Here is a 14,565-nt window from a genome sequence, read left to right on the forward strand (position 1 = left end):
TATATATATAATTTTTTTAGAAAGTGTCTCTCTCTCTGTCACCCAGGCTGGAGCGCAGTGGCACAGTCTCGGCTTACACAGACTGGATCTGCCCAGGTCAAGTGATCATCCCACCTCAGCCTCCCAGGCAGCTGGGACTGCAAACATGCTTGTCATCAGGCCCAGCTAATTTTTTGTACTGATTTGTAGAGATGCAGTCTAACTACGTTGCCCTGGCGGGTCTTAAATGCCTGGGCTCAAGCAATCTACCCGCCTCAACCTCCCAAAGTGCTGGGATTACAGGCATGAGCCAATGAGCCCAGCCCTTACAAAATAAAATTTAAAAAGGTGGGCAGAGGTGCTACCAGCAGACAGCGAGTAGAGGCCAGAGATGCTGCCAAGTATCCTCCCACAGACAGGGTAGCTCCCACAGCAGAGAATTAGCCAGCCCCAAATGTCAATCACGCCAAGCCTCAGAAACCCTGGAACCACCTTGAGCGTCAGTTTCAGCATCAGGTGGGTGGACATATCTTCTGAATCTGTCCAGAGTGGTGCATGGTTGGCAGGAGTCACGAATGCCAGTTTGGGGTCAGACAAATCAGCTAAGTTTTCCATCTGCACACCCTCCTCCCCCACCACCTTAGTAGCTGTGTGAGACTGAATGAGTTGACCTCTCCAAGCCTCAGTTTCCCCATCTACAAAATGGGTACAATCACAAAGCCCAATTCACAGGAGCTGGTAAAGCTGAATGTGTATGGTGTGTCTGGTGCAGAGAGCACCCAACAGAGTAGCCACCATTCGTGTGATTTTCCAATTCTGTGACTCCAGGAACCCTTCTGGTGAACATTACTGGTCAGATGTCCCTAAGATGGCCTCAGGGATTGTCAAACCCTGATTTGACATTTAGTTGTGGTTCCTAGTTTCTGTGGTTTCTGGTAAGTTGCTTAACCTCTCTGAGCCTCAAGGAGACTGTAACATAAGAGAAATGATACCAGGTCCAAGATGGTGGGACCGGGCACAATGGCTCACGCCTGTGATCCCAGCACTTTGGGAAGCTGAGGCATGTGGACCACTTGAGGCCAGGAGTTGGAGACCAGCCTGGCCAATGTGGTGAAACCCCATCACTACTAAAAATACAAAAATTAGCCTGAGCTGGTGGTGCGTGCCTGTAATCCCAGCTACTTGGGAGGCTGAGGCAGGAGAATCGCTTGAACCTGGGAGGCGGAGGTTGCAATGAGTCGAGATTGTGCCACTGCACTCCAGCCTGGGCCACAAAGCGAGACTCCGTCTCCAAAAAAAAAAAGAGAGAGAGAGAGAGAGAGAGGGAGGGAGAGAGAGATACTCGGTCCTGGAAGAAGATGCAATGCACTTAACGTAAGCATGGCTCAATATAGTCCTTGGTGGATATTATCGGGGTTTTTTTGTTTGTTTTTTTATTTGTGTGTGTGTGTGTGTGTGTGTGTGTATGTTTTGAGATGGAATCTCACTCTTTGACCCAGGCTGGAGTGCAGTGGCGCGATCTCAGCTCACTGCAGCCTCTGCCTCCCGGGTTCAAACTATTCTGTCTCAGTCTGCTGAGTAGCTGGGACTACAGGCATAAGCCAACATACCTGGCTAATTTTTATATTTTTGGTAGAGATGGGATTTCACCATATTGGCCAGGTTGCTCTTGAACTCCTGACCTCAGGCGATCCACCTGCCTTGGCCTCCCAAAGTGCTGGGATTACAGGCATGAGCCACCGCACCTGGCTGTATTTTTAAATTTATCATTATTTTTTAGAGATGAGGGTCTTGCTATGTTGCCCACGCTGGTCTCCAGCTCCTGGGCTCAAGCCCATCTTCTCACTTCAGCCGCCTGAATAGCTGGGATTACAGGCATGGGCCATTGCCCCTGGCTTTTAGTATAACTTATTTTATTTTTATTCTTTGGTGTTTGCCAGACAGCTCTCAGTCTACACTGTTCAGAATGGCCCAGCTCCCCTTCCCAGGCAAAAAATAGAATTCCTTCCAGAGGGCTTGAGATGGCAGAAAATCTCAATCTCTCTCTCTCTCTCTCTTTTTCTCCCTCCCTCCCTTTCTCTCTCACTTCCTTTCTTTCTCCCCTCTTGCCTATTCTAAGGAGGCCCCAACACCCTCAAGTGGGACTACACGAGACAAGATGGGACTTCCTACCAAAGACAGTTCCAGGCCCTGCCAGGCCCACCTGCCTTGATGTGTAAGAGGGTAAATTGAGGCTGTGTTGGGGCTGCAGGTGGGGGCAGAATTGGGGGCTGGGTGGTTTGGGCCTTCCTATCCCTGTCTGCCCACAGGCCTCCTCCAGAGTGGAGCTGGGAGACTGCAAGATCAGCTATGGATCGATGTGTTCGGAGCAGAAACAGGCCTACAGGCCCCAGGGTCTGCCTGAAGATAGGTATAAAGGGGCCATTGCCGGGCACGGTGGCTCATGCCTGTAATCCCAGCACTTTGGGAGGCTGAGGCAGGTGGATCATGAGGTCAGGAGTTCAAGACTAGCCTGGCCAATATGGTGAAACAGCGTCTCTACTAAAAATACAAAAATTAGCCGGGTGTAATGGTGGGCACCTGTAATCCCAGCTACTCGGGAGGCTGAGGCAGGAGAATCCCTTGAACCTGGGAGGTGGAGCCAAGATTGCACCACTGCACTCCAGCCTGTTTGACAGAGCAAGACTCCATCTCGGAAAAAAAAAAAGTGATGAGGGCACTGCCTTCCCACCCAGATGGGACAATTGGCTTTCAGTAGCATGTGGTATGAGCCCCTGAGGGCTTTGGGGCCAATACTCTGCCTTTGAGGTCTATGTCACTGGTAGCCAAGGTGCACTATTGTGCCAGGTCTCCCATTATTAGAGCCCCATGGCTTGATCATTAGGAAACCCTGATCCCCTCCCCCTTTCTGGAGGTTACAAGGCCTCAGATAGATACACTTTACCTTCTTCTTCTTCTTCTTCTTTTTTTTTTTTTTGAGACGGAGTCTCGCTCTGTTGCCCAGGCTTGAGTGCAGTGGCACGATCTCAGCTCACTGCAGCCTCTGCCTCCCGGGTTCCAGCGATTCTCCTGCCTCAGGCTCCCGAGTAGCTGAAATTACAGGCACGTGCCACCATGCCCAGCTAATTTGGTATTTTTAGTAGAGATGGGGTTTCACTATTTTTGCCAGGCTGGTCTCAAACGCCTGACCTCAGGCGATCCACCCACCTCAGCCTCCCAAAGTGCTGGGATTACAGGGGTGAGCCACCGCGCCGGTTCACTTTACCTTATTCTTGATAGAATAATACATTACATGCAGGTATGACAAGGCCCAGGCCGCAGCCCACATCCACTATGTAAATATCCGTCCTGGTGACGGCCTCTTTCACGACAGAACCACCAAGGCCGAGCACTTCTATGCCCGGGAGCCAGGTGAGAGCCTGCGGCCCGCCCCGCCCTGCCTCCCACCACAGCCTCCCAGGGCAGCTCTGCACCTGTGCCGCTCCTGGCAGAACCTTTTGTTCTTCACCACGATCAGACTCCAGAGTCGCACATCCTGAAGGGAAATTGGTGCCCCGGCCCCGGCAGTCTGGATACCTTCATGCAGTACTTCTACGGCCAGGTGAGCAGAAAGAGCGAAAAGGCGGCAGCGAAAGGGCTTCCCAGACAGAGCAAATAGCAGGTGCAGAAGTCCCAAAGTGGGAGTGAGCTTGATAGGTATGCAGGAATCTCCTGGATGTACTTGAGTGATCTAGGGCGAGTCACTTAACCACTCCGATTCTCGGTGGCTCCTTCTCTAAAATGAGATGAGTACCAACTCCCAACGCTACCACGTGGGGCCCAGAAAGGGTGAGGGAGCTGTCCAAGGTCACAAAGAGCCCACCTCCTCCCTCCCGATCCCGGGCCCGGGGACCTCTCGGATGCCGGAGCTTTCAAATGCCCTGTGGTCCTACAGCCGCCACCCGCGACACAGCCACCCAGCCGCCACGTGCCTCACGAGAAACTGCAGAGTCACGTGATCCTAGGGGAGCCAAAGCTGCTCAGACGGTTCTTCAAGACCACCATGGGCTCGGACTACTGCCCCTCAGAGTGGAGGCAGGTGCAGAAAGCGCCCAACCTCCACTTGCAGCAGAGCAACCTGCCGCAGGGGACCGGCGGTGAGCGCTCCCGGGAAGCCCCGCCCCATAGAGCCCCGCCCGGGGAAGCCCTGCCCCAGGAAGCAGCCCTGGAAGCCTCGCCCCCTGCCACTGCTCGGGCCCCGCCCCTAACCAGCCTTCCCCTCCCCCTGGTTTCGCCCCCGAAAGGCCAAATCCCACCCCCAATTGACCAGAACACCAACTCTGCCCCTGGATAATCCCGCCCCTTCATGGTCATACCTCTCCCCTTCATAACTCCATCCTTCTGGACATGGCCCCGCCACTTCTCCATCCTCTCTTATCCAGTCTTAACTCCTCCTCGATTGTCAGACTCTGGCTCCACCCCTGACCCACCAGCCTGCCCTTCCTGGCCCTGCCCCCAGACTCATCTGGACGGGCCCCACCCTTGACCTTCTTAGCCCTATGCCCTAGCTCCTGGCTCTTCCCCTAGCTCCTCCCTCCTCCCCCAGCTCCTCCCTCTTCCCCAGCTCCTCCCCCTTCCTCTGGCTCCTCCCTCCTCCTCGGCTCCTTCCTCTTTTCTAGCTCCTCCCTGTTTCCCAGTTCCTCCCTCTTCCCCAGCTCCTCCCCCTTCCTCTAGCTCCTCCCTCCTCCCTGGCTCCTCCCTCCTCTCCCACCTCCTCCCTCTTCCTCAGCTCCTCCCTCTTCCCAAGCTCCTCCCTCTTCCCCAGCTCCTCCCCCTTCCTCTGGCTCCTCCCTCCTTATTTGGCTCCTCCCTCCTCCCCTCTCCTAATCCTTTCTTCTGCCCTGGTCAACATCAGCGCTAGCCTGGCTTGGCTCTTGAACCCTTCCCTTGAACTTCACCACACCCTCAGCCCCGCCTCTGCCCACAGCCCTCACTCTGCCTCCCCCACCTGAATCTCTAGAATTCGATTTTTTAACCATGAACCAGAAGATGCTGAAGCCACACGGAACAGCTCCGGCCCTGGTGACTGAAGAGATGCTACAGCGGGTGAGGGAGGGGGAGGGGAGCCACCCATCATTAGGCAACCCCCACATGGGTGTAGAGTTGTCTCAGGAAGACTATGCTGTCACCCAGCCTCAGAGTTAGTGATCATCCAGGCTCGGGGGCATCTTTTTTTTTTTTATTTTTTGAGACGAAGTCTCGCTCTGGAGTGCAGTGGCCGGATCTCAGCTCACTGCGAGCTCCGCCTCCCGGATTCACGCCATTCTCCTGCCTCAGCCTCCCGAGTAGCTGGGACTACAGGCGCCCGCCACCTCGCCCGGCTAGTCTTTTTGTATTTTTTAGTAGAGACGGGATTTCACCGTGTTAGGCAGTATGGTCTCGATCTCCTGACCTCGTGATCCGCCCATCTTGGCCTCCCAAAGTGCTGGGATTACAGGTTTGAGCCACTGCGCCCGGCCGGGGGCATCTTAATATCCCTTTAGCCTCAAGATCATCCCTAGCTTGGCCGGGTGCAGTGGTTCACGCCTGTAATCCCAGCGCTTTGGGAGGCCGAAGCAGGCAGATCACCTGAAGTCAGGAGTTCGAGACCAGCCTGGCCAACATGGTGAAACCCCGTCTCTACTAAAAATACAAAAATTAGTCAGGCATGGTGGCACATGCCTGTAATCCAGCTACTGGGGAGGCCAAGACAGAATTACTTGAACCGGGGAGGCGGAGGTTGCAGTGAGCCAAGATCGTGTCATTGCATTTTGGGCTGGGCAACAGAGCAAGACTCTGCCTCAAGAAAAGGAAAAAAAAAAAAAAAACAGAGATAATCCCTAGCTCACTCCCCAGGGTCGTGTCCAGGTCAGCTCAGGGGCATCTTTGCATCACAACCACTGTTATACCCAAGACAAGGGTTAATTCAGAGCCACCGAGGATCACCCCAGCCCTGGAGTCCTTCCAGGGGCACCCCTGGTTACTCTCCAGCTTCTTATCCAGCTCCTTATTCAGCCTCGCCTGGGGCCCTTTTTACCCACCTCTCCCCAGGGTTCAACCTCCCCAGCCTTTGATGCTCTGGCTCTGCCCCTAACTGGCCCCATCCTACCCCTGGCTTCACGTCCTGAAGGGCTAACTCCCACCCCAAGTTGACCAGAGCCCAAACTCCACCCCTGGACAGTTTGGCCCCTTCGTGGGCCAAGTTATACCCTTGCATAACTCCACCCTTCTGGTCATAGCCTTGCCCCTTTCCCTATCCTCTCTTACCCAGTCTTAACCATCCTCCTTCATCAGACACTGGCTCCACGCTGACCAACTAGCCTGCCCTGCCTGGCCCCAACCCCTGACTCATTAGGTCTGGAGATCCTGAGGTGGACAGGGTGGGTCAGCCACCTCCCAGGCTGCCCTGCCAGGCTGTCCACCCTGACTCCACAGTGCAAGTACAGTCACATGGAGCCCCCTCTGGGTGGACTGCGCTTCTTCTCAACCCAATACAAGGACGAATTTCCTTTCAAGTATCAGGGTCCAGCAGCCCTGAGACTGAAAAATCCTCAAGAGGGCTTCGTGCCCCTGGGCACGCCTCACCAGCACGGCTGCAGGGAGAAGACAGACCCTCGGGCTCCCCAGCCCCCTATGTACCCGTGCCCCAGCCAGTAATAAATGCCACCTTGGCAACATTCCACTCTTTCCCATCAGTCAGCCAGTCCAGAGGATGCTTGGGTGGGTGGGGGCTGGGGGAAGGGACTGCACGGGAAAGGATGACTCCATTGTTGCTGCGTTGCCATGAAGATTATGGAGTTAAGGCTGGGCGCGGTGGCTAACACCTATAACCCCAACACTTTGGGAGGCTGAGATGGGAGGATTGCTTGAGCCCAGGAGTTTGAGATCAGCCTGGGCAACATAGGGAGATCCTGTTTCTACAAAAAATAGGATAATTGGCCAGGCGCAGTGGCTCACACTTATAATCCCAGCATTTTGGGAGTCCACGGCGAGCGGATCGCCTGAGATCAGGAGTTCGACACCAACCTGGCCAACATGGTGAAACCCTATCTCTACTAAAATACAAAAATTAACCAGACGTGGTGGCACATGTCTGTAATCTTAGCTACTCGGGAGGCTGAAGCACGGAATCACTTGAACCTGGGAGGCAGAGGTTGCAGTGAGATCACACGACTGAACTCCAGCCTGGGCAGCAGAGCGAGATTACATCTCAATAAATAAGTAAGTAAATAAATAAATAAAAATTTTAAAAAGCCAGGCATGGTGGTACATGCTTGTAGTCCCAGCTACTCAGGAGGCTGAGGTGGGAGAATGACTTAAGCCCAGAAATTTGATGCTGCAGTGAGCTATATGATTGCACCACTGCACTCCGGTCAGGGCAACAGAGCAAAAACTCTGTCTCAAAAAAAGAAAAAATAAATAAGGTTATAGTGCTGAACAGAGATATTGGTGTGTGTGCTTGACAACATAGATCCCTGTGGGGGCTGGATAGACATAGTCCAAACCCGGACTCCTCCATGTCCTGGAGAGTAGTTTGGGCAAGTCACCTAACCCCGCTGAGCCTCAATTTGCTCATCTATGAAATGGGGATAAGTAGCAACTCTCCCATGAGACTGTTAAACATGAGAAATGTACACACTTTTCAGTGCATGGGGCTGGGGTCGTGGAGGGAAGCTTCTCTTCTGAGGATGAAAGTGGGGAAGGGCAGAGTGTGGGGAAAAAGCTTTCAATGGTGGGGACACTGGATGTGGCCTGTAGAGGGCATGGAGGAGTGGACACAGCTGTTTTCTCCATCATGGGCAGAGACTAGAGACCGAATGGGGCACTGACTGGGAAACTGGCCCCCAGGTCAGAGCAGAGTCCAGGGGCAAACTGACAAAAGCCATCAAGACATTACCAGGTCCAAGGGGGTAAGTGTGCAGCCAGAGACAAAATGTAATGGGTCAAAAGGAGGAGGATGTGATGGGGCTCTGCAACAAGTGAGTGACAGGGCTTAGTAAGGACCAGTACCTTGGACAGCGCCTGACCTTGACGGTCCGGGGTGTGGTGAGGAGAAAAGTCTGTCTGGGGTAAGGTCTGTCTGGGGTAAGGTGGGTTTTAGTGACCATGCCTGGGGCCTGCCTCTGTGGGCTGTTGAATGTCCAGTTTCAAGGAGTGAATATGGCTTTCCTGAACCGAGAATCAAACCTCCAAAGACCAAGGACCCCAATCCAAGGAACCGTGAGGTTGAGCCAATCTCAGCCCTGCCCAGGAGCCCTTTCTTGGTTGGCATCAGTTCTTCTAGGCCAGGTTGTCATTTCTGCAAGAAAGGCAGGAGGGAATCCAGCTTTGCATCCTGTAGGGACAAGATGACCCTTTGGACCACACATGGTATCCACATTGACCATGCAAGAATCTGCCAGCTGTAGAATATGTCCTCTGAAGATATTTGGCATCATGCTCTTCTGAGTTACTTCAGGATAAACCAGGCCTTGTCATTTATTGATGTCTTAGATCATTCTTTATTGGAGGCTCTCCTGTGCATTGTAGGATATTTAGTGCCATCCTTGTCCTCTACCCACTAAATGCCAGTAGTACCTCTCCCTCCCACTTGTAACAAAATGTCCCAAATATTGCCAAATATCTTCCGGATGGGAAATAATTGCCCTGGTTGGAAATCACTGCAATAAGCTCATCCTCTTCTGATGAAGCTGGTCTGCCTAGTGACCAGACTACTAGAACAGAAAGGTTTTCCCTTTTTGCCTTGCCTGCTGGGAAGCTCAGAATGTTTATTTGGTCTTAAGTTCCATGTAGCTCTAGTTGTAGGATTATCTTCCTGCCTCATGCCAGGAATGGTTTATTTATTTATTATTTATTTATTTATTTATTTATTTTCAGATGGAGTCTTGCTCTGTCACCCAGGCTGGAGTGCAGTGGTGTGATCTCAGCTCACTGCAAGCTCTACCTCCTGGGTTCATGCCATTCTCCTGCCTCAGCCTCCCCAGTAGCTGGGACTACAGGCGCCCACCAGCACACCCGGCTAATTTTTGTATTTTTTTTTTTTTTTTTTTTTTAGAGATGGGGTTTCACCGTGTTAGCCAGGATGATCTCGATCTCCTGACTTAGTGATCCACCCACCTCGGCCTCCCGAAGTGTTGCGATTAAAGGCGTGAGCCACTGTGCCTGGCCTATCCCAGGAATAGTTTAAAACAGCCTTAGGCATTAGATGAAAACAGTCCATAGCTGTTAAAAAGAGCTGGATTTCAGCACAACTTGAAGCATTTTCTAACAATGAAAATGACCAGCCCGAGGATGGCTTGCCAGGGAAGAACAGAAACTGTCCTGGAAATGTTTAATCCTTGGGGAAAGACACTACATCAGGATGATTCTCGATGTATTTTATGGATTTATGACTAACCCTCCTATATTCCACTCACCGCCTTTCTCCCCAAAAAAGCCTAGGGATTAAGACAAATAATATAGAATTGAATGTGAGAAACTAAGTTTTTTTTTTTTTTTTTTCCAAAACGGAATCTCGCTCTTCTCACCCAGCCTGGAAAGCAATGGTGCAATCTCAGTTCACTGCAATCTCCGCCTCCTAGGTTCAAGCGATTCTCCTGCCTCAGCCTCCCAAACAGCTGGAATTACAGGTGCCCGCCACCGTGCCTGGCTAATTTTTGTATTTTTAGTAGAGACGGGGCTTTACCATATTGCTCAGGCTGGTCTTGAACTCCTGACCTCGTGATCTGCCTGCCTTAGCTTCCAAAGTGCTCGGATTACAGGTATGAGCCATCGTGCCTGGTCACCAAGATTAATTTTTAAAGGAAAACAACTTTCTCAATGGAAAGCATCACCCAGCAGCAGAATTCAGACCTGCCTTTCTGTCCTTAGGCAGGAATACACCCTGACCCTCACTTTCCTTCTCTGTAAAATGGGAATGCCAATAGTTCCCGTTTCAAAGAGTGTATACAGGAATTAAATAAAAGGTGCATGTACCATGCTCAGAAGAGGGCCTGGCACTTGGCTGCAGCTCAATGAATGGTGACTAAATGTGTTAATGTCTTATATCATTTTGTTGCAAGCGACAGAAACCAAGCTCTATCTGACTCAAGTAAAAAAAAAGGAATTTTATTGATTTAGAAAAAAGCCAGACATGGTGGCTCATGCCTGCAATCCCAACACTTTGGGAGGCTGGGGAGGGAAGACCACTTGAACTCAGAAGTTCAAGACCAGCCTGGGCAACATAGTGAGATCTCATCTCCACTAAAAATAATTTAGAAAATTAGCTGGGCATGGTGGCATGCACCTGTAGTCTCAGCTACTTGGGAGATTGAGGCTGCAGTGAGCTATTGTCACTGCACTCCAGCCTGGGCAACTGAGCAAGATCTTGTCTCAAAAATAATACACACACACACACACACACACACACACACACACAGAGGGAGAGAAACAAGAAGGTCTGAGTCTGGAATTGGGTCTAATATCAGGCATTTTGCATCAGGACTCTGTCTCCCTGGCCATCTCTCAGTCCTGTGTCCCTCCAAGCAACAGCAAAGGAAGATGTTGGTAGTATTTACCAATGCTAATGATTAAAGCCCCTAGAGAAGGGCAGGGTCTTTGCACCATGCTCCCTCTATTGAGTTTTTTCTTTTTTTCTTTTCTTTTCTTTTTTTTTTTTGAGAGAGTCTCACTCTGTCACCCAGGCTGGAGTGCAGTGCTGCAATCTTGGCTCACTGCAACCTCCGCCTCCTGGGTTCAAGTGATTCTCCTGCATCAGCCTCCCAAGTAGCTGGGATTGCAGGCATGCACCATCATGCCCGGCTAAGTTTTGTATTTTTATTAGAGACGGGATTTCACCACGTTGGCCAGGCTAGTCTTGAACTCCTGACCTCAAGTGATCCACCGGCCTCAGTCTCCCAAAGTGCTGGGATTACAAGCATGAGCCACCACACCGGGACTCATATTGGAATTTAAGGAACAGGCTGATTGGCCCATTGGAATCACACACCCAGTTGTGGACCAATCACTGTGCCTAGAGGAAAACAATATTGTGATTGGCTTGGCCAGCTCAGGAGCCCACCCCTAGGTTATTTAGTTCCCCAAACCCAGTCAGGATCACTGCGTTGGAGCCCAAACTTAATTGACTGTGTCTCCTAAGGACAGATCTGTGTCCTGCCCCAGGTTGCAATCTGGAGGGTGGATTAGCTCAGCTAATAGGCTCTTCCCAGTGAGAGTGATTGTCAGCTTTGTAGACAAGGAATGTTCAGTGTTTGGGAGTAGCTTAGGGTGTCAGATGTTCTCCCATAATCCCAGTTTTATCTTCCACCTCATCATCTGCCTCATCTTTTAGCTTGGGACAGAAAATTCAGCTCTGACAATCTCACAAGATGAAGCAGATAAGTCTCTGCTTTGAGAAGGAACACATTCCAGAAACTTGTGTCTTTCTTGTAAGACTTTGCTGAAGATTGCATGAAAGCTGCTCCAGGCCCCAGGCCAGGCATGGTAGCTCACACCTGTAGTCCCAGCAAGTTGGAAGGATCGCTGAAGCCAGGAGTTGGAGACCAGCCAGGGCAACATAGTGAGACCCATCTCTACAAATACAGCAACAATAATAGGCAGGTATGGTGGCTGTAGTCCCAGTTACTCAGGAGGCTGAGTCCCCAGCTACTCGTCTGTAGTCCCAGCTACTCAGGAGGCTAAGGTGGGAGGATGGCTTGAACCCAGGAGTTCAAGGCTGCAGTGAGCTACGATTGTGCCACTGCACTCCAGCCTGGGTGACACAATGAGACCCTGTCTCTAAAAAAGAAAGAAAGCTTCCCTATATTCCAATATTCTGGTCCTTAGGAGACGCATGGTTAGAGTTCCATGATAAAATAGGTTACTATTTATTTATTTATTTATTTTTTATTTTTGAGATGGAGTCTTGCTCTGTCACCCAGGCTGGAGTACAGTGGTGCGATCTCAGCTCACTGAAATCTCCACCTCCCAGGTTCAAGTGATTCCCCTGCCTCAGCCTCCTGAGTAGCTAGGATTACAGGCACCTGCCACCATGCCCGGCTAATTTTTGTATTTTTAGTAGAGATGGGGTTTCACCATGTTGGCCAGAGTGGTCTCAAACTCCTGACCTCAGTGATCCGCCCATCTCAGCCTCCCAAAGTGCTGGGATTATAGGTGTTAGCCACCAAGCCTGGCCAGGCAACAATTTAATCAGCTGGTTTTCTTCCACATAACTCTAGTTTTCTGGGGGAAAGCTCTTTTACATAGCCCCTGTGTACATCTAGACAGGTTGTGCATTACATAATCTAAGGTGCCCTGTTCACTTTACAGTCCATGTGTGTGGCAATCCTGGCTGTCTACCCCATCTTCCTTTAGTGGGTTCCACATTTTAAGGTTTTATTTTTAAGATTTTTTTAAATTACTCTTTTCTTTCCAGGTAATAATTCCTAAATTAGTCAAGACTGTCACGGATGCAAGGAACAGACATCCACTAAAACTAGCTCAAACAGCCAGAACATTTGTTGGTTTGTGGTACAGGAAAGAATGAGTTCTCTGGCTTCAGGTACAGCTATATCCAGGAGCTCAACAAATGTAGCCAGAGCTATCTCTCTGACTCTTACTTGTACATCGTGGTGCATATTGGCCTCAGTCTGCAGACTGTTCTTTTGAACAACTGGGGAAGGTGACTGCAGACAGAATGATAATTGTGTCCTTGTGGCTTATAATCCCAGAGGTAGAATGGGAACCTCCAATGTCACCTTCTCATCCCATACCTAATTATTGTGGCCAGGGGATGGGGCGCTTTGATTAGAGTCCAGATCACATGGGACTGGGAAGGGGTGTTAGACACATGTCCATCTGGAGTAGTGAAGGGGACTCCACAAAGGGAAAGAAAGTACTGTTAGATTCTGAGCCAAAGAAACCACAGATGTCATCACAAGTATTTGTAATGGGATCATCCAGGAAGTGGCAGGATAAGGAACTAGGGGCATAATCCAATTGAAGTTATCTCCAGTCTCTCAGATCTGCTGTGGGCTCTGCGGAAAGATGGAAAGCAGGTCTCAGGCTATGAGTCCAACACACATCTAGAAGGTTCAGGAAGGAAGAAGGAACCATAGGGTGTCTCTATAAGGAGGACATGGGGACAGAGGAGCATCTTATAGAATTTGGGCTTGTACTTGTTAGTTTGGGTTTTTGTTTTGTTTTTGAGATGGAGTCTTGCTCTGTCACCCAAGCTGGAGTGCAGTGGTGCAATCTTGGCTCACTGCAACCTCCACCTCCTGGGTTCAAGCAATTCTCCTCCCTCAGCCTCCTGAGTAGCTGGGATTACAGGCACCGGCAACCACGCCCGGCTAATCTTCATATTTTTAGTAGAGACAGGATTTCACCATGCTGGCCAGGCTGGTCTCAAACTCCTGACCTCATGATCCGCCCCCCTTGGCCTCCGAAAGTGTTGGGATTACAGGCATGAGCCACCGCACCCAGCCTATATTGGGTGGTTTTAAAGAGAATTACTAGGGTGGTATTGTTGGGAAGCTGGGAGCACTTTGCTGACTAGGTATTTCAGTGATTTTTATCTCGGAAGTGGGAGGATGGAAGTTGGGTTGGAATTGTGGTCGGTAAGAAGTGGCAGTCATTTGTGTTCACTGGGAGGAGGGATGAGAACTCATTTTTGTGGTTGCAGAGGGCGCATGGTCACAGAGTGGCCTTGTCTCACCATTGTTTCTATTCTGTGGCCACTGTTTATATTTAGTGGAGAACATCGCGGCCCAGCCGCCAGGAGCTGATTTCCACTCTCTCTCCTGGCTGGCAGTGGGGATCTGTGTCTCCAAGGCAAGTTTGCCCCCAGCCCTTCCCAGCCCTGCCTAAGGTTCTCCGGAAACCATCACTCACATCTAGCACTTGGAGGCCTCCAGGGACAGCGCTGACCCGCCATCTGGGTAGGAGGCTGAAAACACTAGGGGAGGAATATCCCAAATCTGTGCCTTGGCGGGTGTTACCCAGAAAGGGGGACGGGTTTCACCATGCATAAAGGAAAAATTGGAGGAAGGCCAGGTTCAGCAAAACTAGACATATTTTTAGATTGCAGAGCTGAGCAGCTTGGCCGTGCCTATGTGCATTGCAAGTCTACAAGAACAACATGTGTAGAGCTTTATGAACAAAGATAGAGTCAGAGACATGGGCAGCAGGCAGAGACAGAGAGAGACAGAGAGAGAGACAGAGAGAGACAGAGGCAGAGAAAGCAACAGAGGCAAAGAGATTGGAACACAGAGAGAAAGAGATGGGGACAGTGACACAGAGAGAAAGAGATGGGGACAGTGACACAGAGAGAAAGAGATGGGGACAGTGACACAGAGAGAAAGAGATGGGGACAGTGACACAGAGAAAGGAGCAGAGATGGGAAGACAGGGACAGAGGCAGACAGAGAATGAACAGAGACAGAGAGAGAGGGACGGACAGAGACAGAGAGAGGGATAGAGATGGAGAGAAAGAGACAGGGCCAGGGCCACAGAGGGGCTGAGACAGGCCCAGGAGGAGACTAGGGATGGGGCCAGGGCTGCGTGCGGGCGGGGCATGGTGCAGACAAAGGCG

The 14,565-nt window shown here is 50.9% G+C and overlaps 2 protein-coding genes across 4 annotated transcripts in view; both read left to right on the plus strand.

Annotated features, from left to right (window-relative positions):
- The window catches only part of LOC105512962 (chromosome unknown open reading frame, human C19orf45), an 11,315-nt gene extending 4,641 nt beyond the window's left edge, over positions 1–6,674 (plus strand). The window contains exons 3-10 of the mRNA XM_011943635.1: positions 752–818; positions 2,099–2,202; positions 2,289–2,389; positions 3,278–3,390; positions 3,471–3,580; positions 3,914–4,115; positions 4,979–5,064; positions 6,433–6,674. Of these exons, the coding sequence (XP_011799025.1) occupies positions 752–818; positions 2,099–2,202; positions 2,289–2,389; positions 3,278–3,390; positions 3,471–3,580; positions 3,914–4,115; positions 4,979–5,064; positions 6,433–6,654 (1,005 nt within the window). The 3' untranslated portion in view covers positions 6,655–6,674. The remainder of the gene's footprint in view (positions 1–751; positions 819–2,098; positions 2,203–2,288; positions 2,390–3,277; positions 3,391–3,470; positions 3,581–3,913; positions 4,116–4,978; positions 5,065–6,432) is intronic.
- The window catches only part of ZNF358 (zinc finger protein 358), a 15,170-nt gene continuing 5,609 nt past the window's right edge, over positions 5,005–14,565 (plus strand). Inside the window, exons 1-2 of one of the 3 annotated variants that reach the window (XM_011943561.1) lie at positions 5,005–5,064; positions 12,410–12,535. In XM_011943561.1, the coding sequence (XP_011798951.1) occupies positions 12,517–12,535 (19 nt within the window). In that variant the 5' untranslated portion in view covers positions 5,005–5,064; positions 12,410–12,516. Of the gene's footprint in view, positions 5,065–12,409; positions 12,536–13,804; positions 13,914–14,565 lie in introns of those variants that run through there. The other 2 variants (XM_011943562.1, XM_011943564.1) reach the window with 2 other exon arrangements.

Source organism: Colobus angolensis, unplaced genomic scaffold (genome assembly GCF_000951035.1).
Source record: "Colobus angolensis palliatus isolate OR3802 unplaced genomic scaffold, Cang.pa_1.0 Scaffold22, whole genome shotgun sequence".
NCBI lineage: Eukaryota > Metazoa > Chordata > Mammalia > Primates > Cercopithecidae > Colobus > Colobus angolensis.